The sequence below is a fragment of the Antechinus flavipes genome, chromosome 4 (genome assembly GCF_016432865.1).
Source record: "Antechinus flavipes isolate AdamAnt ecotype Samford, QLD, Australia chromosome 4, AdamAnt_v2, whole genome shotgun sequence".
In the NCBI taxonomy this organism is placed as follows: domain Eukaryota; kingdom Metazoa; phylum Chordata; class Mammalia; order Dasyuromorphia; family Dasyuridae; genus Antechinus; species Antechinus flavipes.
The window spans coordinates 375,908,251-375,934,261 of NC_067401.1; the positions used below are offsets into that span (position 1 = coordinate 375,908,251).

General features: G+C 34.7%; 1 protein-coding gene across 2 annotated transcripts in view; it reads left to right on the forward strand.

The window, feature by feature from the left end:
- KCNH1 (potassium voltage-gated channel subfamily H member 1) overlaps positions 1 to 26,011 on the forward strand; it is a 507,978-nt gene that overhangs the window by 71,167 nt on the left and 410,800 nt on the right. For both annotated transcript variants that reach the window (XM_051998447.1, XM_051998446.1), the window contains exon 6: positions 3,608 to 4,000. In XM_051998447.1, coding sequence (XP_051854407.1) covers positions 3,608 to 4,000 — 393 coding nt within the window. The remainder of the gene's footprint in view (positions 1 to 3,607; positions 4,001 to 26,011) is intronic.

A 26,011-nucleotide genomic window follows, 5' to 3' on the forward strand; every position in this document is an offset into this window, starting at 1 on the left:
TGGGTTCCTCCCTTATGCCAGCTCTGCCCTAATAGAAGAAAAAATTCAGAGAGAGCAAGCCAAAAACTTCCTAGGGCTTGCAGTCTAGGTAAATGGGGTAGGTGCTAACATGTAAATACAGCCCACAGGGGATACAGTTCATCTATCTTATGAAGGGAGGTCTCTTCTTTTTGCTGGAGTATTCTAGATTTATTTTGCAATAGACCAGTACTGTTTCCTGATAGTTTTGCTTGGAGGGATAAGGATAACACATATTAAATCACTTAATTATTACCAAGAAATTTCTTTAACTATTAAATGTTTCTGGAAAAAAATTGGGAAATCATGTTGATTGGGGTTTCTACAGATCTCTACTAACTTTGCCTTTGCCTTCATTGTTATTGAATAATCCTTTTTATATGTTTGCATTCTTCTCTTACTCCCCATACCAAACTTTCTCCCTTTTCTTCAAGCCTTCTCTTCCTCTTAATAAACAAAAAACTCTTTTCACTTGATCCATCCTTCCTTACTAATTGGTATTTTATATCCCTCCTCCTCTTCTCAAGGAAACTCCTTGAGAATTTGTACTTTTACTTCATCTCATCTCACTGACTTCTAAAGCTCCTACATTTTGGCTTCCAACTTGATTAAACCAAAATCAAGTACCAATGTCCTCTCAGTCTCCTTTTTCTTAGCCCGTCCTACTTCCCTAAATAGATGATTTGACTTGCTACCTGACTGAAAATTGTAACCACCCATGGTAAACTCTCTCATTTTCTGCCTAGCATACTTCAAATCTTTCCCTTTGTTCCAGTGTGAGAATACAAAGTAGGATTCCTCTTTAAAAGCAGAAATCTTGTGTTTTAAACTCTTTTCTTTTCTCCTTTAGAACTTTTCTCCATCTCTCTCAAATATTTAATTTAATTCCAAGCTGACTCTTGCTGTCTACCCTGTTATCTTCCCTATTTAAAAAAAGCAAAGCAAAATATTACACTCCTGTCCCCTCCCCAACATCTGTCAACTCCTTTATTTGACTCTACTATAAAAACGTAATACAATTTTCTTCTTCCTCTTTAATAATAAACTTCACAATATATCTTGTATATATGTCTTTTCTACTCACAAAGCCACCATCATTGTACAGGGCCTTATCACCTCTCCAGTGGATTATTGTGATAACTTAATTGGTCTCCCAGCCTCGTCTCCCCCACTCAAATTCATCCTCCACTTAACTGCCAAAGAAATTTTCCTAAAGCAGAGGACTGATCACTTAAACTCGAGTAGCTTCCTATTACTCCCATGATCATTATAAAATGCTATCTGACATTTAAAGTACTTTAAGATATAACCATTTAAAATAATTAATTTTATTCTGAACTTAAGAAATAAAATGAAAATTTCCATAACATAGTAGAAAAGAAAAAAAAGATGATTGTACATGAAATTGCAAATCTATTATATACAACTTGCTATTCCTTTTAAATATATAACAAAAAGAATAAAAAATAAATTTATCATTTAATTTTCTTCTGTCCCTTTTTTTTTTCTTCTCTCTCACCCTTGCCCTAGAAATGGTTACCATTAAACACAAATTTTAAACATCAGTTTATCAGTTCTTTTTCTGGATGCAAATAGTCTTTCTTCATATGTTCTTTGTAATTAATTTGGGTATTTATAATAGTCAAAATGACCTAGACACACAAACTCATTCTCAAATGTTACTTGCTATTACTATATGCAGTATTCTCTTGGCTCTGATCATTTTACTATCTGTGTTTTTTAAAGATCATCATTTCTCATTGCATCACAATCTTATACTATCATAATCATATACCACAATTTGTCAAGCTATTCCTCCATTGATAGACATCCTTGCAATTTCTAGTTCTTTGACACCACAAAGAAAGTTGCTATAAATATTTTAGAACATATAGGTTCTTTTCCTTCCCCACCAAACATCTTTAGAAACAGATTTAGTGGTGGTATTGCTGGGTCAAAGGCTATATATGGAGTTAAGTCACTCTTTGGGCATAATTCCAGATTGCTCTCCAAAAGGGTTGGATCATAGTTCCATTAAAAGTGAATTAGTAGTCCAATTAGTGGACTTTGATCCCTTTTTTTTTTTTAACTTTCTAGTATTTTTACATTTTATTCCCATCTATATATGGGAGCCAGATAAAATAGCTTATTTGCTCTATATTCAAGGTGAATTATAACCCAATTTCATGCCTTTTTACTAATTTTCATGTCTTTAATATTATATTTTAACTGCTCTGCCTCTGCTTCCCTGGCTTCCTTCAAGACTGAGGTCAACTCTTTGATAAAGAGAGCCTTAATTGATCAAAGATGGACAGAAGCAGCTACACCCAGAGAAAGAACACTGGAAATGAATATAAACTGCTTGCATTTATGTTTTTCCTCCCGGGTTATTTATACCTTCTGAATTCAATTCTCCCTGTGCAACAAGAAAACTGTTTGGTTCTGCACACATATATTGTATCTAGGATATACTGCAACCCATTCAACATGTAAAGGACTCTTGCCATCTGGGGGGAAGGGGTGGAGGGAGGGAGGGGAAAAATCGGAACAGAAATGAATGCAAGGGATAATGCTGTAAAAAATTACCCTGGCATGCGTTCTATCAATAAAAAATTATTAAAAAAAAGACTGAGGTCAAATCATAATTTTTGCAGGAAGAAATCCTTTTACAAATAATTTTGCTCCCCTCCCTCAAATTTCTGTTCTCTAAGCTTACCTTCCATTTACTCTCTCTGTATGCAATTTTAAAATTCATAGTTATTTATATGTTGTCTTTCTCTAATCTTTCTGAGCCTCAGTTTCTTTATTTGCAAACTGTAAATTGCAAACTGTATTTCCAATTCTTTACCTAATAGGATTGTTGCAGTAAAGCCATTTTGTAAATTAAAAGTGCTAGCAAAATGAGAGCTATTGAGATGTCTGTTAGCTAATGTAATTAGGCATGCAGTATTCTATTTAGTTAAATGTCCTAGTTAGTTTAATGCTATCTACTTAATAATACCTATATCAATTCTCAAAGAATTATAATACAAAAATATACTTGAAACTAAATTGTATGAGCATAATTTAGTCTTTGATGACTCAATATGTTGTGGCATCCAAGATCTTCATCCTAGACGTCAGTTCTCATGCATTCGATATGTATGGAAATGCTAGTTAATGAAATTGTGATAGCCAGAATGCCAGAGAGGAGATTTTATAAATGTTATGTTAAACTATATTATTTGAATGTGATAAATCATATGTTTGTACCTTTATGATCTGCCATTAGCTGGCCCCTAATTTGCACCATATTGTTGAACTGAATTACATCCCTGACACTCCTTCTCTCTTCTCTTCATTTTCTTCATTCTCTTTGTTCTCTCTCTTTTGTTCCCAACCAGTTTTATGATTTATTTGTATATAAGGGGAATGTCACAAGTCAGGGAGTCAACTGTGTCCACATTCCTTAATATATCTGTGCTCATTTCTATATCATAGGAATACGTCCAGGATGGACTAAATGAATGTCTCGGGAAGAAGCAAACCACCCAAACATTTGCAACAAAGTCTTAACTTAGTATTCTCTTGTTTGTGTCTCTCCACACAGGTTTTGCAGCTGGGTTCAGACATTCTTCCCCAGTACAAGCAAGAGGCACCAAAGACTCCCCCTCACATCATCTTACATTATTGTGTTTTCAAGACCACTTGGGATTGGATCATCTTGATCTTAACTTTCTACACTGCCATTTTGGTCCCTTACAATGTGTCTTTTAAAACAAGACAGAACAATGTGGCTTGGCTGGTTGTGGACAGTATTGTGGATGTCATTTTCCTGGTGGACATTGTACTTAATTTTCATACTACCTTTGTTGGACCAGCTGGGGAGGTGATCTCTGACCCCAAACTCATCCGCATGAATTACCTGAAGACCTGGTTTGTGATTGACCTGCTGTCCTGTTTGCCATATGATGTTATCAATGCATTCGAGAACGTGGATGAGGTTAGTATATGATTCTAAGCTCAGAAGGTGGTCTTGCCCAACAGTGCTGAAAAAAAAAATCAACTAAGTGATGAAGAAGATTGCTTCTTGTGATTTGGTGGGCGGGCAAGAGGAGAAGGAGCAGGCATAATCTGTAAAGCAAAAGAATTGTTGGATCCTTAACAAATTCTATGGGAACCAGAGCAATAGCTACTTTAGACAGCTGCAGGTTGTCCCTGCTTATTGTTTTCTGCTCTCTGAAACATAGTGGTTCTCAAGTTTTCTGTTTTTCTTTACTACAAAGAATCACATAAAGTGGATAATTAAGTAGTATCAGGGCAGAGTTGGGAGGTACATAAATATGCCATTTCCCTTCAATGAGAGCAGGCAATTTTTTTAACTTTTTTTTTTCATAAGTTCAAGGTCTGATATGTTTTGAGATTAGTGTTTGTAAAATGTAAGTTTTGTTTATTATTATCATTATTTACTTTGCATATTATGTATATTGGGTAAGTAAAATTAGATTAAGCCAGTTTATTTATAAATCTTATTTTATCTGCACACCTATAAAATTTTATAGCCCACCTAGAGAAACTTATTGCATGCTAATGTGCCTTTGCACACACCTTTGAAAACCATCTGTATAACAGAATCATAGCATATTAGATCAGGGGCCAGATTATGCAAGGTCTTGGATACCCAGCTCAGTAGGACGTACTTTCTCCCTTATACAATTCATTTTATTTTCCTGACAATTTTCAACCCTGGGAAGAAGTTTTTGGGTGGAATAAGTTGGGTTTCTTTTTTAAGGAAGTTTTAGGAATGATGTATCATTTTAATTCTTTAGGTCTCCACTTTCTCTCATTTGGGGCAGAAAGCCAAGAACCTGACAAGTAATGCAATAGTTTAGTACAGAAGGGTTGCACTGTCAGTTCTTAAGGCAATATGGTTAATAAAGCAAAGAGGTACTATGTAAAAGTGTTGAATCAGAACATGTCTAAACACTGTAATTGCCTGTATGAGAACATAGGACATGCTAGGGCAGAGAGCAATTGTTGATCTTGTTCCAATCATGTTCCTCTATCTTCCCATTTGGGAAAGTAATGAGTTAGATCATAAAGGACTAAAAAAATTCTATTGCCCTGTTCGTGGATAGTTTCCAAGCTAGGTTTCAATGTCTAAGCTAAGTATTTCAACTGAAGGCTGGATAATTTCATCTGTAATGTTATAATCAGAATTATCTTCTAGCTATGGTTTGGGCTAGGCCCCTAATGTCCTTTCCCCATCCCCTTACACACACACACACACACACACACACACACACACACACACAATATGAGAGAAATAGTGACAGAAGGGAAAGAGAGAAGGGAAGGAAAAAGAGAAAGACAGCAAGACAGAGAGACAGAGAGAGAAAGACAGAGATGAGAAACAGAAAGAGAGATAGAGAGAGACAGAGATCTACAGAGACAGAGAGACAAAGAAAGATACAGAGACACAGAAGGAGAGACACAGAGACAAAAACAGGTAGTCATAGACAGACAGAGATGAGACAAACAGATACAGGGAGAAAGACAAGGAAATGGAGAGGGAGAGGACCAAGCAGATTGGGCCATTCTTGAATCTGGACTATGCTCCTGGAACCCTGGGTTCTGATAGGGGAATTTTTAGCTTATTTAATGTCAGATGTCTGTGTCACTTTTCAACCACTTCCAAACTATTCTATAGTGCAAGTACCATTTTTTATCCTTTATATGTTATTTTTTCTTGCTAGAATGTGTGCTCTGTGAAGAGATTATCTTGTTCACTTATATTTGTATCCTTAGTTCCTGACACCTAGTAAATCCTTGATAAAGATTGTTTTTATTCATTCATTCAAAAAAATTGCATTATTTATTGTGAAGGGCACAAATGAGTTAAACTGGACCCCTGAAGCTTTTGATGATGGCAGGGCTCTGAAAAATGGTATAGAAAAGCCGGTTATAGGAAAAGCAAAACACTGTGAGAGGGAAAGAAAGTTCATTTCACTTTGCATCAGCAGCTCTCTCTGATTTCAACTGTATAGAAAGAGGTTCCTAGACTTGGAGAATCCCCATCTTACTAGCCCTCCCTTAACTGCCTCTTCCTGTGTGTTATCTACCTTATAAGCTTCTTTTTGTTGTTCTTGGGGTTTCTTTTTGGCAAGGCAATCAGGGTTAAGTGATTATATTGTAAGCTTCTTAAGGGCAGGCTTTCTTTTCAATATTTATATCTCCAGTGTTTAACAGTGCCTGGCGTATAGTAGCAATTTAATACATATTAGGTTGGATAGGGGAATAAAGGAAAACTGAGAATATTCATTTTTGACCTTGTCTATGTTGATAATGAAATATAGTTTAAGATGCCTTGAAGTCAGAGTGTTATTTGAGTGACAGTTTATAATAGCATGTGGTTTTCTTGTCACAGGTGACATTTCCATTCCCTTTGTAGGAAGGTGGTAGTATTTACCAGTCTGGGAGCAGTCAGTTAAATTTATGCTACAAAAGGGTAAGTAAGAGATTGTAGAGGCCAAGGGAAAAGTTCCTATAGAACCTGGGAGTGCACTGCAAGGAGAATTAATGGAATAATGGAAAAAAGAGGAGGGATTGTGTCAATCTTCCTTCTTTTTCTTATCACGTCCTTTATGCTGTGAAATTAATAATTAAAGAACAGTTCACTCTGAAGATGTCAAGAACCTCAGACTCAATCTCCTGGGAAGTGCAAAGAGAAATAAGAAGGAGGTCTATCAAATTTTGTTTTATCAAAAAATATGTAGGGCTGAGATTTCTTTCTGGTTCTCATAATGATCCCCGCCTTTCCTTCCCCAATGGCTTTATATAACCCCGAAGAAGAAGCACTTTAGAGAGAAGAGCCTGTTTGTTGCATGGTGTTATGGAAGGCAAAGGACTTGACACCTGGGAAGAAAGCCAAGGAAGACCTGAGTACAAGTCCTGTCTTTGACACAAATTGACTATGTGATCCTAGGCAAATCACTTAATGTTTTAGTACTCTGGGGTAGATAGCTTTCTTTTTTTGGGAGGGGAGGGGTCATTTTTTTAATGCTGAATTTAACAAACACCAGATTAAATGAACATTTCCATATCCCCTAGAACTGTAAGTTGCAGAAAAGATGTTATCCTACTCCTACATGTATAGAGGGAGTTCTCTAGAGTAATGATGCCACAGGTTCAGTTCTTTGCCCTGATAGGGCTACTTAGATTTAGGGGTCTGATTGATTGTTGATCAAACAATCAAATTCCTATGATGGACTTCATAAAAATTCATGAAATCAGGACTATACCTATAGCCAGGCCACAAAACTTTTAAGGAAAAGAAAGTAATTTATTGTGGCTATTCTTGATGCTGTAGATATCTATATTGGTATCAATTTAGCTTGGGAAATATGCTTGCCTATTCATTTGAAATAGAGTGGAAAATGCTTATGAAATGCAAAAGACCAAAACTTAGGATGGGCCTATATTTGTATAAATTTGGGAAGTTCTTAGAAATTAGAAATGTTATATTTTATTTTAAATAACTAGTGAATCATTGGGCTAATAATTTTTATTTTTTAATTTTTTGATCTGGATCTGTGATTTCAGGGGTAAAGGGAGGTTCCTGTTTTGCAAGTTCTTTTTACCAGGGAAATTCTACACTTGCCCTCCAACTTACATTATTAGAGAAGAATTGTCTAGGATATTGAGAGGTTAGCAAATTTGTCCAAAGTCACAATCGGTGACAGAGGTGTTACTTGAACTCTGATTATCTATACTTTTAGTTCAATTCTATTCAGTAAGCCATAAGGCCTCTCATATTAACTCATGTTTACATAGTATTTTACAGTTTAAAAATGCTTTCCTCTCAATTGTCCTTCGAGGTAGGGAACATTAGTATTACCCCCATTTTAAAGCTGAGTAAATTGAGTCTCAGAGAAGTTAAATGACATGTTTATAATCACACAACTCCTTAAATGTTGTAGCCAGAGTGCAAAACCAGGTCTTCTAATATGAAACTAGAATTACTGATGAAAAGCTTTGAATGCTATATGCAGATTTTTCAAGAAGGATTAATCTATATAGAAACATTTCTTTCTCATATGGTAAATCTGTTGTTAGAAAATTTATATTTAATCTAATTTTGCCCTTAGAGTCCCAAGGGCACTAATTACATCCCTCTCCTTTTGAATCAGAGGAGGAAGCTCTTTGCTTTGGTGAGCCAAAAGGCTTATCTCTTGCCTTGACTAGGGAATCTCCCAGTTCCCACTTGGGAAACAATTTACTCCCCACCTACAATGAAAGCCATATAGTCAGTGGCTGCCCAGTCAGTATAATCTTGGAAATGCTAATGCATCTAGTATACCATAATCAGTTCTTTCTAGCTTCTAGCAGATATGGCAGTGATAGATTCCAAGACCTGAGGCACTCAAAAGATACTATCTCTTTCTAATAACACAGGACTATAAGCAAAAGAGATAAAATGCAAATAACACCTGAGGTTTGTCTAGTACTAAAATTTTTCCTTTCAAAGCCCATTTTTATCTTTTTCCTCTTTGTCATTCTCTTCCCTTTTGTCATTTCCTTTCCTTGCATAAGTTTCCCCAATAAGAAGGGGGCAACTATCTCTTTTGAGTTATATCAGCAAAATTTATGATTATTAAATAGTTGCTTTTAAACTCTCTTTTGTATAGGTCAAGCATTTATTAATTTTTTTTTCCAGGGCAGTAACTTGTAACAATACTAAGTTCATAGCATCCTAGGATACCATGTTATCTTCAGGTTAAAAATTGCTCAAGGCACATAGCAATATTTCATTATATTTTACAGAACTGTAAGGAGAAAAAAACTAATTGCTTTATAGTAACTCTTGTATTTAATATTCCTTAGACAAACTTCCTTTAAAAAAAAAGAATATGTGCTGGGTTTTTTTTTTTTTTTTTGACCAATTACCTTGGTGAAAAGAGGGCCAAAGTAGGAACATTGTCATTTTCTTGTGTGAGTCTTGTTCTCTGTGGGAAGTTGCATTATCAGCTGTATTTCTCTTTTGATGATCATGGCATGCTGCCAATGGCTGTTGGCCAAGCCATAACATCCAAGGCTCAGGTTTGATTTTTGTTGTGTTATAAATGGCACCCCTGTGCTAGCCTGCACCTCGGTTACATGGTTCAGGAATTCAGTACAGTAAATACTTTTGTTATTTTAAGATTTACATGTAGTAGGCACAGTACTTGGGTGTTTATATACTTCAGCATATATACTGACATTTAAAGGAACTGACATTTTATCAGTATGGATGATTCCTCCACTGATATAGAACACAACCCTTGGGATAGGATGTAACAGTAGCAAAACACTGGATTTAGAATGAGAAGGGTTTTTTTTTTTTTAAATTGTTGCTGTTTAGTCACATCCAACTTTTTGTGATCCCATTTGGGATTTTCTTGGCAAAGATAACTGGCAAAGCGGTTTGCCATTTGTAACTCATGTTACTGATGAAGAACTGAAGCCAACAAGCATAAGTGACTTGCCCAATCAATGTCTGAGAACAGATTTAAACTCAGGAAGATAAGTTTTCCTAAGACCAGTCTAAGTGCTCTGCTGTGTCACCTGATTTCAAATGCTTGTGCTGCTACTTACTACTTGGGTGGGGCCTCAGTTAAACTGAGATTTAATGGAAAATCTTACCTTAAAAAGGCCAAGGTCTCCCACTACATCCAGGGCCATCTTCAATCATCCTGCTCTATATCTGGCTATTGGACCCAGATGGCTCTGTAGGAGAAAGTGAGCTAGGTAACCTTGCACAGCTCTCCCTCAAATCCAATTCACTTGCATGTTATGGCATCAACCTCCCTCTTTGAGAACAAAGGGCAAGCAACAGCAACAACAACATTGTGATTATTAGCAAGTCACTTAATTTTTTTTAGGCTTCTGTTTTCTCATTTGTAAAATTTAGGGGTTGCATTAGTTTCATAGATTCATAGATTTTGGGTTGGAATATATCTTAGGAAAATATCTAGTCCAACACTTTCATTTTACAAATGAGGAAACTGAGATTCAGAAAAGTTAAGTGATTTGTTCAAGATCCCATCAGTCATAAGTGACAGAGCCAATTATTTGAAACTCATTCCTCTGATTATAACTACACCGTGTCCCATAGAGTCCATCCAGATTAAACATCATAGTCTCCTCAATGACTCATGAAATGAATTACTTTAGCTACTCCCCCCTCAGAATAGAAATAACTTTTTGGTGATGGACTTTTCTAAATTCATGTAGACTTATAATCAGACAACAGGCACATATTATGTAACTCAGTATATTCTCTAATCCTTTCTGGCTTGATAGGATTTTGAATTTAACTACTTTCAAGAATTTAGAGTCATCTCTATGTTATGATTAGAATAGATCTCTAGTGAAGAGCTTTGCACAGAATAGATGCTTAAATACATATTAATTTGTTTGAAGAGTTTTAGACAATTATGTGTGTGTGTGTATGTATTTGAGGAACATGTAAAGGTGGTGAGATTAAACTCTCCAAATTGAGACTTTTAATGGAATGAATGTCTAATTTTTTATTATAAATGCTATTTCCTCTGCAAGTAAGCATACCCATAAATAGCTATGTATGGGATTGGCATGAATAATAAAAAGGCAACTGGTCTTTAGAATTTTCTGGAAGCCGATTATAGGAAAAAGATATTCAGTTTGTTCCAAGAGTTCTTAGAGCAAGGGATGAAGTTTAGCAAGATCTGGAATGACATATTTAGTCATTTATCTATGAGGCAACATATGTAATAAAAGACCTATATCTATTCTTGGGCTCATCTCTCAAAAAATTGAATCTCTATTGTCATATTCATCTTACTGTTATCTGATTCTTGCACCATATATGCCAAAATTCAGTTTGACTTGGCCATTCTGTTACCAGTGAATATATAATCTTGTCCAAGATAATAAGTAATAGAACCAAGATTTGAACTTGGTTGCTATGCCTTCAAGTTCATTTAGGAAGGGGAAAGAATAAGCATCTATATATTTCTATTTGTTTCTCTCTGTAGTACAATGAATGTTTCCTTCAAGTACTTATATGTTATATCATTCAGTGTATATTTAATATATTTCTTTAGCAAACAAGTGTGTTCAACATTTCTTATACTGATTCAGATAAAAGTAGTTCTTAATCTCAGTAGAGAAAAAAATCCAGAACAAAATCCCACTGGGTCTCTTTGTCTTATTTAATTGTCTTTGTGATCCTTGAAGACTTTCGGGTTTTGAATATATATTTGTTCAGGGATATCACAACTAGTATGTCATAGGCAGAATCAGAAATCTAGACGTCTGATACTTTGTGACTGCACTAGGTCATATTGCTTCTCTACAGTATTAGTATTGTGGTAATAAAATACAATTTCTATTAGCAATAAGAGAATAGTCATTTCATAACATGTACTGCTAAGTGAAGCAGAAGGTTTCAACAAATTGGATATATTTGAGACCATCTGGACATTAGTTTTCTATAATTTAGTAGTTAGAACATAATTCTTCTGAGGTCTTTGCTCATTCTGTCCCTTTTTCCTGGAAGGCAGAGTGGTATTGTGGGAAAAAAATAAAACAAAACAAACCACTGACTTGGTAGTTAGAAGACCTGGGCTCAAATGTGTTCTCTAATTACTTGTGTGAGCTTAGGCAAATTAAATAACATTAGGCCTCCACTTCTTATCTGTCAACTTAATGAATTTTATTTGCCAAATAGAAAAACTAAATTCCACAGTGACAAGTCTCACCAAAGAAACAAAAGAGAGACACAGGAGTAAAGAACAATTTGTAAAAAGAGAAAACAATAATATTAAAAGAAAAAAAGTGATCTCAATAGAAGCAAAATAGGAGGATAGGAACATAGACATAAATTAAGGATCTCAGAAGAACACAAGTCAAAAAATCTGAATATGATAACAAAAAAAATACAAGAAAATTATCCATAACTTCTAAATATGAAAACAAAGTGCCAATGAAAAGAATGTGCCAAAGTACTTCCAGAAAAAAATTCTGTGTAAACTCTAAGACACATAGTTGTTAAACTGAAAAATTCCAATGATAAATAACAAATTCTGCAAGCAATAAGGAGTAAGACCTTCAGTAGGAAAGAAAAATCAAATGACAAGACTATTCTGCACACACCAGGAACTATAGGAAGAAATGGAATGCTCCAAATGGCAAAAGAGCTTAAGATGCAACTCAAGATGAACTACCCTGCAAACCTGAGCCTAACTATTAATGAAAAAAAGATTGTTATTCTTTGGTGGGGGGGGGGGGGAATCCAGTGGGTTGTTAGAAAGAAAATGAGACCTGAACATATTATTTGCTTTTCAAATTCTCCAGACAACAGAAATACCTTCTATAGTCTTCCAAGAAGGGGCCCTGCAATAGAATGGGTATGTATGCAAAGAAAATGAAAAAAGAAAAGAGAGAAATATTGTTGCAGTGGCAGGAAAAGATCTGATTGATGAATCCTCTTATGGAAGAAGAGAGACAGTCTACAAATAGAGATATTAACTTATAACTAGTAAATATGCAGGAATTTTTGTGTTTAGAGATATTGTTCTTTCTGCCTCTGGAGAAGAGGAAATAGAATTCCTGGGAGAAGCTTACATCTAGAAGAGTGTAAATTTCTTTTTTCTTTACTCCCTACCCTTGTCTTAGAGATGGCTGCCATTACATACATACATACATACATACATACACACATACATGTATATATATATATATATAATATGTGTGTATGTATATTATATGTTAAGCTATTCTATACATACTTATATTTATTAGTTATTTCTCTGGATGTAGATAGTATCTTTCTTTATATGCCCTTTATAATTAATTTGGATATTTATAATGGCAAAAATAACTTATTTCCTCAGTTATTCTTAAAACAATATTGCTGTCGTATACAATGTTATATTCATTCTGCTCATTTTAGTCTTCATTTGTTGTGTGCTAGTCTTCCATGTTTTTCTAGAATCACTGAGTTTATTATTTCTTATAGCACAATATTATTCCATCACAATAGGCATTCCTGCAGTTTCTAGTTTTTTGTCAACCAAAAAGAGAGCTGCTATAAACATTTTAGAAATAAAGGTTTTTTATCCTTTCCTCCTCATTATCTTTGGAAATAGACCAAGCAGTGACATTTCTGGGTCAAAAGTTTTGGCAGTTTAATATCTCTTTAGGCATAATTCTAGATTGTTTTCTCAAATGATTGGATTAGTTCACAGTTCCATCTACAATGAATGTGTCCCAATTTTTCTACATTCCCTCCAACATATGTCAATTTCCTCATCTATCTTTTTAGCCAATCTGATAGGTATAATGAGGTATCTCAAAGTTATTTTAATCTGCATTTCTCTAGTCAACAATGTTTTAGAGAATTTTTTCATATGACTATAAATTGTTTTGATTATTTTGTCAGAAACTATCTATTCATATCCTTGACCAGTTATCAATTGGGTAATAGGAGATTTATTTTTAAAAATAAGATTGAGGAAATGGATTACTTTGAATATGTATATGAATTGATAACTTCAGTTACTGAAAATCTTTTGTACAAACCAACAATGTACCCAGGATCTAAAATATGAAGGAAAGGAGTCTAGCTGGGGGAGGGAGAATCTTTTTATCAAATTTTTCTGGTAAGATCTTAGTATCCAAGATATATATATATGTTCAAAAGTTTTTTCTTTTAGAGAAGGGATCTAAGGATATGAACAATTATCAAAAGAATCGTAAACTATTACCAAAGGAAATGGAGGCATCAATTTTTAAATTAAAGAATTTCTCAAATCACTAATAAAAAATACAAATCAAAAGAACTCTGAATTTTTATCTCACATCCTGCAAATTTGGCAAAGATGACAGATGATAAGAACAATAAATGTTGGAGAAGTTATGTGATGGGAATCTAGTACATTATTGGTGAAGCTGTGAATAAGTACAGCCATTTTAAAAAACAATTTTTTTTTATTACTGTTGTTCCAGACATTTCATTACTAGACTTTATTAATGCCTCAAAGAGGTCATTGATAAGAGGAAAATATCTCTATGTATACCAAAATTTTTATAGCAACAATTTTTGGAATAGCAAAGATTGGATACAAAGTATTTGTTCATCAACTAGAGAATACCAACAAATTGTGGTACATGAATATAATGAAATACTGATACATTATAAGAAATTATTAGTATCATGTATACAGGGAAGCTTGGAAAAATCTTTATGAATTGATGCAGAACAAAGTATTCAGAGAATAACCAATACATTGATCACAACAATGTAAATAGAATGAACAACCATTTAAAAATTAAAAGGAAATGTTGCTACAAAGAAGAGATTTGGGAAGTAACTCCCATCTCATTCTTTTGCAAAGGAATGCAAAGGAGTGCAAAAGAAACAAGTATTGCACATTGCACATATTTTTAGATGCTTTTGATATATTGATAAGTTATGCCTGATTTTTAGCTCTTTTGCTTTAAAATTTTCTTTACAATTCTGAAATTCTAAAAAATTCTTTCTTTAAAAATATTATTTGTTATATGGGATGGCTCACTTTGACTCATCCTCTGAGAAGGGTTATAAGAAGAAATCAAAGCTATATAAAAAAAGACATCAAGATTAAAAACAGTCAAATAAGATGTTGTTTTTGATTCTCCTGGACATAGGGAGCTACCGGAGTTATTGAATGGAAGAAGGACTAACATGCTTAGACCTGCATTTTAAGAAAATCAGTTTGACAGCTGAGTATGATAGACTGAAGTGGGAAAAATCAACCAATGGATTTTTATTATTGCCTCGACATGAAGTTATGAGAATCTGCACTATGGTGTTTGATTCTGAAAATTATCTGGCAAGATAAGCTACCAAACACTGATATTCTTCCTTGAACTAAACTGCCAAGCATTTGAACTCTATTGCAAAGAACACAACTGCATTGGGCTGGCCTTGTTTGAATGCCAAATGTACACATTTGCCAAAAAATTATTTTATGGAGAACTCATACAGGGCAAATGATCACAAGGTGATTAGAAAAAGTGATACTAGGACACTCTCAAGGTATCTTTCAAGATCTTTAGAATTAATTGTATGACATGAGAGACAGTGTTGCAGTACTGCCCAGCATGGCATGCCCTCATCAGAGAAGGTGATATGCTCTATAAGCAAAGTAGAATTGAATTAGCCCAGAAGAAATGCAAGTAAACAAAGTTAGAGAAGCCACTCCAAATGTTCATATGGGTTATTTGTGTCCAACTCATGGCAGAGCATTATGAGCTAGTATTGGTCTGACCAGCCACAGTTGGACATATTGTAACTCAGCGCCAACATAGTGATGTCATTTTTGTTCTCTTTAAAAATGAAGAACAATAAGGGCAGCTAGGTGGTGCAGTGGATAGAGCACCAGCCCCAAAGTCAGAAGGACCTGAGTTCAGATCTGGCCTCAGACACTTAACACTTCCTAGCTGTGTGACCCTGGGCAAGTCACTTAACCCCAATTGCCTCAACAACAAAAAACCAATTATGGTGTTTGTAGTGTTAGAAGAGAGACAGAGAATATAAAAGTTACATAGGTAAAAACAGCAAGACCTGCTAAACTGATTGAATATGGGGATGAAAGAGAGTAAAGAGTAAGGAATGATAACTAAATTGTGTAATAGTAATAAGGAAGGAAGTTAGAAAGAGCAGAAATGTTCTGGGAAAAAATCATGAGTTCAGTTTTAGATATAATGAGTTTATGGTGTCTATGAAACATTCACTTTGAAATTTTCACTTGGCAATGGGAGATATAAGAATGAATTTTAACAGAGAGGTTGGGGTTGGACAAATAGATCTGAGAATCATCTCCATAGAGATAATAATTGATTTCATGGGATCTGAATAGATCATCAAGTGATAGCTTAGAAAGAGAAGAGAAGAAGGCCTATTCACAGTCCTGAGAAATAGTCGTGATTAATTTTCACAATATGCATGGATTTTCAGCCAAGGAGACAGAGAAAGAGTTATCAAAAGAGAATCTGGAGAGACTAATGTCATAAAAACCCAAAGAAGAGTATCAAGGAAAAGACTATGATAGATTGTGTCAGAGGCTACAGAAAGATAAAGAAGGAAGATCAAGATTGGGAAAAGGTCATTAGAGTGAAAAATTTAAGAGATCATTGGTAAGTTGGAAGAAAGTAGTTTCAGTTGAATGACAAGGTCCGGAGCCAGATAGGGGACACTTCAGAGGAAAGTGAGAAGAAAGGAAAAGGAAGCACCAATTGTAGATAGTCTTCTCAAGAAGTTTAGCCCTGAAAGGGAGGAGAATTATAGAATTATAGTGAGGATTGATCAAGTGAGGGTTTTTTGAGAATAAGACATATAGATATTTCTGTAGGTATTAGGGAAGCAGCCAGTGTACAGGAGAGATTGAAGATAAATTAGAGAGTGGAGATAATAGAAGGACAGTGTACTAGAGAAAGTGGGATAAAATGGGATCATTTCCTCATGTAAAAGAGTTTTCCATGGCAAGGAGAAGGGCCATCTCTTACTGTGAGACAAGTGTGAAGGAGAAGATAATAGTGGAGGGCATCTGAGTGACATGAGATGAGGAAAAGAATGACCTTTCAGTGAATGGCCTCAGTTTTCTCAGTGAAATTTTAAAAAAGTTCTCTGTTGACAGATTAAGGGAAGACAAGAAAAAAAGTTGAATATCCAGTATCAGAGACTTCTGGGAGAAAGGAGCAGAGGATACAAGAATTCCAAAGATCATCCAAGGAGAATATTAGAATATGTATATATATTTTATTTCCTTAAAAAGATTAATAGACTAAGACTCTGAAAGGGGGCTACATAGAGTAGAAAATAGGTCCTAGAAAAAGGTACTTAAATTCAAGGGCTACACTCAGCCAAAGCTTGTTGATTAGTTGACAGAGAACTATGTTCAAAACTGAGCATATGATCTGTAATTAACGATTTGCCAGCTGCCTACTCTATCGACACAAATGATAGAAAAGGGCCAGGAAAGGCCTCTCTGCTTTTAAATCTCTTACACTGTCTTAGTCCCTGAGATTTTTTTTTCCTCCTTTGGACTATTACGTTCAAAAAAATTATTCAGGAGTCTATTTAATCACTATTAACCCCCAAAATTTTTGCTCAAATTAGCTTTCCTAGAAAAATGAGCCTCGAAGTAATGCAATTCAGGAAGGATAAGTTTGTAGAAAGGCGGGCTCATCTATAGTAGAAAGGTAAGTTTGGCTATAGTAGTAAGGATAGCATGTGAGTAAGGAGGGCCTTGGAGAACAGGAAGCAACAGGTTGCTCAGTCACTGGGAGCTACTTCCAAACATGTAGGAGGTGAAGGAAGGGAGGCTAGAGAGCAAATAGAGGCAAATTGTATTTTTACCTATGTTTAAGTCTAGGAAGCTAAGTGGGATAGTTGCCATAGTAAGTATTTTAGGAATAAGATATTGAGTGGAAAAAAATAAAATAAAAAGGCTTGAAAAGGATTTTTTTGAGAATTAAAGACTAGCAGCAAAGAGCAGTTCTTGTTAAGGGGAAGTGGGAAGAAGAATAGTGAATAAAAAAAAGGGAAGCAGTGGATAGATTAGGAATGCTTTGCTCAGTTACCCTTTTATGTTAACAGATTCTGAAATGGCATCTTTAAAAAAGGAATGAATTGGATTGAACAAGAAAATAGCCTCCCTGTAGTAACACAGAGAAGAAAGAATAGGACCTTGCAAATAATGTGATTTTAAAACATTTTTAAAAGAAGATCCTATTTGTGTCTCACCCTTATGAAAATATTTTCAATAAAAAAACATGAACATGGATAAGATAATAAACTTGACAATATTTTGAGCTCTTCAGGAAATGATACCATGCAAATTTCAGTTGTTGTAATAAACCGTGGGTAGACTCATCAGTAATCTTTTATTTTATTTTATTTTATTTTATTGGCACCTGCGATGTTTGGGGCTCTGTTGCTAAGGGAATGTGTAAAGGAATCAGAGAGTATACTTCTATAACTGTGAGGCTTCCACTCTGCTTAATAATACTATAAATATGAATAATAAAATAAAAGCTCACATTTACAGACTATTTCCAGATTTACAAGAAACTTCATGAGGGATCACAGCAACCCGTGAAATAGGTAATGCAATTGTTATCATCCACATTTTACAGATAAGTAAACTTTGGCTTAGAGATCAAAAGTGACTTACCCATGATGCTTACCTAATGAGAAAGTAGCAGATCATGATTGAAACTCAAGTGTCCTAACTCTTAAGCTCAGGATTCCTAATACTAACCTGGGTATTTTATAGCTCTGGAGACAAAACATGAATAAACATTGTTATATCTTACTAAACTCAACAAAAACAGTATGCAATTCTGAAAAAAAAAACATGTAAACAAGTGCAGTTATATAGTTAACTCAGAACATCTGTGTTCAGAAGACGTGAAGTAAAAAAAAAAATAGTCATAGATAAGGATTTAGGTTAGTCATAGGAGACTTTTGTAAATGTGAATTTTGAGCCAGATCTGGAGTAGTGTTTAAGGCACTGGATTTGGAGTGAAGAGTAACCAAGCTGAAATCTTAGTTCAGACATTCTCCCTGAGCAAGTCACTTCACTTCCTCTGATGAGTGTCTACTTTACAATGTAGTTATAAGTGTTCAGGAAGGTAACATATGTAAAGTGCTTTGTAGACATTAAATAAGAAAATACATGCTATTTATAATTGCAAATATTATTATTAGGCATAGATTGATAAATCTATAGAGAATGAATAAATATATGAATTAAAAATTAAATGTTTACTATGTGCCAGGCACTATGCCATACATTGGAAAGACAAACAAGTCATATTGGGCTTAGGGGTGGCTAGGGAATTACTAAATATTAATACTATTGGCTGTCAGACCAGAATATAAGAATATTTCTAAGAACAAAGTCATATCAAGTGATGCGATGCATTAAAAAAATCTATAAGGCAATGAAAATAGAGATAAGATAAAAATTTTATTTCAAAACAAAATTATAATAAATCTTTTGCATTTATTGATATGCTTTATCCTTTTAATATTAAAGGGTATAAAGAATATAGTGTGTGCTTGATCAGTTCTCAAGGATTATGTTTGGGGAATCTTAAACTAAGTGAAAGGAGTTAAAGGAACCAATAATGAGCTGTTAAAACTACCAGGAGAATCTAACCAGAGGAAGCACAAGCTCCCTCAAGACCTTGAGATAATGCTTCCATTATCTTCTAACCTTGAGAACTTTGGACCTGAAATTAGTAGATGAACTTCCATGTTTCTAGCCCTGCCAGAACCTTTGCCTGAAAGTCGAAGGACTAGGTCCTACTGTCAGATTTTTCAGGATTTAAAAGCCAGCAATAAAAAGCCAATTGGCTTCAGATCAGAGTTAAATTACCATTTATTACTGTGGTCTCTGAATACTAGACCAGACATCAGACCATTCAGGGATCTCCATGGTGGTGATCCCACTTTCCTATTTTTGTCCTTTAATTAGACCTTAGATCCTTTTGATTTCTGATTTCTCAGGACTTTGGTCCATGGAACTTTAATGTTCTAGCTGGCATGGTTCTCATCCTGCATCTTACCTGTACCTTCTAATCTCTTCTATTTTCTAACAATTGATCTACTGACCTCTTTTGAGAACATTTGTCGATTCTGATGTCCTGGTCTATAAAATGTCATTGAATATATTTCTTTTCACCCAATGGGGACAAATTTTAGAACCTATTGGCAGCCTCTCCAAAAATCTCACTTGTATTTTATCAAAGACTACAGATTATTTATTTGATATTACTGTTACTACTGGGTTATCTCACAGTAGCTTAACCAAGTCAGCTAGGCTGGGTAACTTACATGTTGTTTAAATCTCTACCACACAGGGCTAAGCTGTTGTACCTTAATTTCATATTGAGAATTGAATTCACCCACATTTGCTCTATAAATCTCTGAGAAAAGCGCTGTTTGTAATTGGAACGCTGACAAGCTTCTAACTCCAGCCACACTCATGGGTGCTGCTGTAATCAGTTATGGGTCGACATTAGCTAAATTGAGTATCATCCATCATGCTTATTAGATGTGGTAGGGGATATATGCATACTGAAAGATCAGCAGGAAAGACACATTAAATATAGATGAACTGTGTTTTCTCAAGCAGCTGAATTCATGAGCAAAGCAGCATACAGCCTGGTTTCATTGGCAAAGAATTAATGCCAAATAAGAAGATGTAAGGGCCTGAGGAGGGGAGAAGACCCAAGAATTACAAAAATAAATTAAATTACTTATATCTTACCAGTTACAGAGCAAATAGCAAAGTATGAGAGTGTAAAACAGCAATGATTGATCAGAAGATTACAAAAAGCTTTCAGAGATAAATCACCATTTTCTTATGTGCCAGTATGTCACCTGGACCCAAATTATCCTTGTCAAGCAAGTGACCTATTCTCCTGAGATAATCTGATCCCTCCAGAAGTCCCTGATAGCCTATGTGGGTTTTCATTAAAAACAATTTGAGGAAATTGAAAAAAAAACATTCTGAATAGACGCACACAGGGTTATGCTCAGGATTCTAGTAGCAGCTTCTTCTTCTTCTTCTTCTTCTTCTTCTTCTTCTTCTTCTTCTTCTTCTTCTTCTTCTTCTTCTTCTTCTTCTTCTTCTTCTTTTCTTCTTCTTCTTCTTCTTCTTCTTCTTCTTCTTCTTTTCTTCTTCTTCTTCTTCTTCTTCTTCTTCTCTCTTCTTCTTCTCCTCCTCCTCCTCCTCCTCTTCCTCTTCCTCCTCCTCCTCCTCCTCCTCCTCCTTCTCCTTTTCCTCTTCCTCTTCCTCTTCCTCTTCCTCTTCTTCTTCTTCCTCCTTCTCCTCCTCCTTTTTTTTTTCTTTTCCCCATTTATTGCCCTTTGCCACCCAAGGTAGATAGAGGGACCAGACTGGTGATTTTATTGGTATAGGGAACTCCCAGGTAAAGAAACTCCCTCCAGCAATGCAGATAAGTACTTTTTCTACAATTTTATGGTCTTAAAAACTTGCTCAGATAGCTGAGAATGTGACTTGCCTAGGGTCACAGAGTCAATAAATGTAAGAAACAGATCATCATTGACCTTGTAGTCATTGTCATCGTCATCATCATCATCATCTTATTTTTCTTTTTCTTCATCTGTAGCATGTGATTCTCTTTTTAAAGATGTTCACAGTGGCTGCAATATCACTAAAACACTTTATTTATATAAAAAATAAGAACAGATAGTCTTATAGAATTTTCAATCCATATAGACAACATTCAGGTAGATGGATTTTAGGAATACGATAGTGTAATGGATAGAGGGTCAAATTCTTCTGACAAATCCCAGCAATGTGACTGTAAGTCACTGTCCTCCTACTGCCTCAGGCCACTCTGACTCTAAAATACAGGTGGATTATCAATCTGCATTAGTAGAGAAAGTTTCTTCACTTTATTATATTGTTGAAATCTTATATTTGAATCTCTCAATAATAATAATAGTAGCTGTAAATGTCAAAGTTCTCAAATGACAGCACTCTAAAGTTTGAAAAGTGCTTATATACTTTATTCATTATTCATTCATTCTCTATTCATCTTCTCAAGCTATGGTTTTATAACTCTTGCTCAGGCAAGCTCTTAGAAAAATATGTCTATTCCCACTGCCTTCATTTCCTTTCTTCTCTTGTTTCAAGCCTTTGTAATTTGGTTTCCTACCTCATCAATCATCTGAAACTACTCTCTTCAAAGTTACCAATCATCTCTTTTTCAAAGTTTTATTTAATTTTTGAAATAAGTTTTATCATTAGTTTTTGTTTTTAAATTGCAAAAAATTTTATCAGTAAAACAAAGGATATTTTTTAAAGAAAAAAAGAAATACCTTCTCCCCCAACCAAACTGATAAGTTCTTTGAAAAAGTTAGAAATATATGCATAATTTATTTTTATTTATTGTATTTATTTATTATAATATTTATAATATTATATTCAAAAGAACTACACATGCTTAACCTACACTGGATTATTTGCTGTCTAGGAGGGGGGGAAATGGGAAGGAGAGAAAAAAATATGGAATACAATATTTTGCTAGGATAAATGTTGAAAACTATCTTTGCATATATTTTGAAAAATAAAAAGCTATTATTAAAAAAAGAAACGATTGTTATATGCTTGGAGCTTTGCAATAATCCAGAGAAGTAGAACAGCTATTATCCCTGTTTTTACAGATGAGAAAATTTAGTGGCATTCAGTGACTTGTCCATGATCACAGCTAGTGAGTGTCAGTGTTACAGTATAAACTCAAGTATCCAGATTTAACACTTTGCCTCTACTATGTCCCATTCTCTCTAGCATTACTGAATCCACACTGAAGGTACACTAACAACTAAAATGATATTTACCAACTCGTTTTTTTCCCACTGGACTTCAGATTATTTATTTATAATTTGAAGAAGATGATCTCTGTTTCTTTCTAGGTCTCTAACATTCTATGATCTTTTGAAATCATGACTATAGCAGTTTAGAATAATGAGTAAATTATGTTTCTCCTTACATATCTCTTTGCAAAGGTAGTTCTTCAACATTTGTCTTAAGATAAAGCTAGAAGAAGACTCTAAAAAGTGCTCTGTTGGGGTGGTGAGGCACCTACTCTGTCACCAGGGTGAAGTTCCTTCTTAGAAGCAGCTAAACAAACAAACAAAAAAGGTTACCACAAGTTTACTGAAGTTATGATGAGGCAAAAAAAAAAATTCCCATCCTCTAAATTCTCCAGATTTTCTTAGTTTGACCTAGAAGTTCTTAGCTAGTTCTTTGAATCCTGCTCATATTCTGAAAGGCTTTCTGGAACCCTGTGTGGTACTTTACCCAGTCTAGTTCTGTAAGGACAACTGTCCAGGTGCTGCAGAAAATCTTCCTCTCCTCTCTACGGATAAGGTCTTTGCTCACTCCATCCACTTTCGCTTTCTGCTTATTCCAGTTCTCCAACTTCCCCACTGAGCTCTACTCAATAAAAAGCTATAGTTACTTAAAAAAAAAAGTTGTACTAATCTGATGCCATTCTCATACTGGAACAACTCTATAAGTCAGAGATGTCTTTCTGGATCTCTGAGATTAATAAATGAAAACTGTTCATGTGTCACAAGTATGTGCAAATTAACTAATGTGGGGAAGCCATCATAAAGGTAATTTGTCTTAATTCAATTTCTACCTATCTTCCTGTAGTTCCCGTCTTAATTTTTTGAAATTAGCTCCTAGGTGCTTGACTATTTGATTGCTTTGGGGGTGTTTTGGTCAAAGTCACTTTTATGTATGTCATACATTAGTCAAGTCTACTACACACCAGGCATTATGCTAAGCTGGAGATGTAAAGAAAGGAAAAAGTCATTCTCTGCTCTCAAAAAGCTCACAGTCTAAGGGGAGGGACAATGTACAAACAAACAATTGTGTATAAACAAACCTTATATAGAATAAATAGGAAATAATCAGAAGAAGGACAATCACTAGCATTGAGGGTCTGGAAAAGTTTCTGATAGAAGATGGGATTTTTAACTTGATGGAAGCCATTTGAACCAGGCAGTAGAGATGAGGTGGGAATGCTAGAGCATTCAAGTCTTTGAAAATATTTAGAATTGGGACATGGAATTAAATTTTCTCAAGGAACAGCAAAGAGGCTAGTGTCACTGTATTCCAGAGTACATGGGAAGTGGGATATAAGGTATAAAAAACCCAGAAAGGAAAAGGGGGCCAGGTTACTAATTTTGATTACCAGAGGAGTTCATATTTGGTTCTAGAGGTGATAAGGAATCACTGGAGTTTATGGAATTAGGTTGACATGGTCATAGGAATATTAACTTTGACAGCTGAGTGGAAAGCGGTCTAAAATGAAGAGCTCTTTATGGCAGGTAAGCCAACTAGCACAATATTGCAATAGTCTAAGCATGAAGTGATGAGAGCCTGTACTAGGATGGGTAAAGGAGTGTCAGAGTGAGAGGAGAAAAAAGGGGTGTATTTTCACAAAGGTAAAATGGGCAGACCTTATTAGTGGTTGTTGCAAGAGAGAATGAAGTCTAGGATACCACCTGCTTCGAGAGTCTGGGTAATTGGGAGGATTGTGGTGGCCTCAGTAGTAATAGGGAAATTAGGAGGAGGAATAGTTTTTTGGGGAAAGATAAAAATTTCAGTTTCTTCACCTATTAAATGAGACAGCACTCACTCAAAGGTCTCTCAAATATTTCTTTGATTTAAAAGATCCTTTTCTGCTCTAAAAATCTGGTACAGTTTGAATTTCCTTAGTCTTATATTTCTTGTAAATGAGTTAACATATAAAAGGATTTGATGATCCTAACACCTCTTATCTATAGACTTAAACAGATGATAATTAAGCCGGGAATAGAAATATTTTTTTTTTAAATCTCTGATTGAGCAATTTTTTGTCTCAGATTGTCTCTATTACCTGGGCAGACAGCTCATAAATGGCTGCGTTTGGTAAGAAGGAGGACTGGGTGGGAATGTGGTTGGCTCTGGACATTTGTATTCCATTTAGGAAAAAACAAAACAAAACAAAACAAAACAAAAACCAAACAAAAACAAATAAAGAAAAAGGTAGGAAGCAGTACACTAAAAAAACACTGAAATTGGAGGCAAAATATATGAGTTTGAATGCTGGTCACACTCCTTGTTAATTTTACCTCTTATTGCTCCTGTAAAATATCCTTCTTCTGAATATTTTTTTTTGCATCTCTCTATTTTTCTTTATGCCCATTGCTACATCCCAAAATGGACAATTGGCCTGAGGACAATTGTAATAACATTTTTGTAAGATATTCCTGCCTCTACTCTCTAACTCTGTCCTTTATATTTATGTCAGGCTCATGTTCCTTACGTACAGATCTGATCATGTCATTCTTTTGCCCCAGATACTTCACTAGTTTTCTGTTAATTCTGGTATTTTTCACAATCTAGTCCCAATCTTACAATATTCTGCTTCCAACTTCTACATGCTTCAACTAAGCTCTGCTTTTCACTGAATTCTTAACTAGCCCTGCATTTAGCATTCTAATCAAAGATTTAGACTGGTAAGGGATTATCTGGTCTAACTAACTCACTTTAGCGTTGAGAATAGTTGAAGCCCATTGATGTTGGACTTGCCAAAGTCATTTGGATTACTACTTACAGGTAAGCATTAGCAATTGTATTTAAACCCATGCCTTATGATTCCAGACCTATCACTCACTGTATTGTATTACTCTTCTATCTCTTTCTTTGCTTGTGGCTAGAATGTCCTTCCCTATCCTTTTCTGTCTTATAACTTTTAAAATTCCTATCTATCATTTAAAGCCCAAGACAAATGTGACCTTGTTCAAGAATTCCTGATTCTTTTTGTTGTAATGACCTTTCTTTTTAACAAATGACTTTGATTTAGGAACATAGTATGTTTGAAATTGTTTATATGATTATAATGGAATTCCATTGTGCTATAAGAAATGACTAACAGGATGGATTCAGAAAAACTTGGAAAGACTAATATGAAGTGATGCATAGTGAAGTGAGCAGAACCAGGAGAATATTTTACATAGTAATAAAAAATTGATGATCAATTGTGAATGACTTCATTATTTTCAGCAACACAGTGATCCAAGACAATTTCAAAGGAATCGATAAAAAAATGCTATTCACCTCTAGAAAATGAACTAATGGAGTTCTTTCAGAATGGATAGAGTTTCTGAATTGATGGGTTTCTTGTTGAATGTAGCATAAAGCATCATGCCCCACCTCCCCTTTTTGGTCTTTTTTTTTCATTTTTTCATATATATTTTTTAATATATATTTTACATATATATTCTTTATCAGATTGCTTGTCTCATGAAGAAGGGAGGAAAAGAAGGAAAGGAGGGAGTTTAGAATTCAAAATAAAAAAAAGAATGTAAATTGTTATTACATACTGTTGGGGAAAAGTATTATTTTAAACAAAAAAA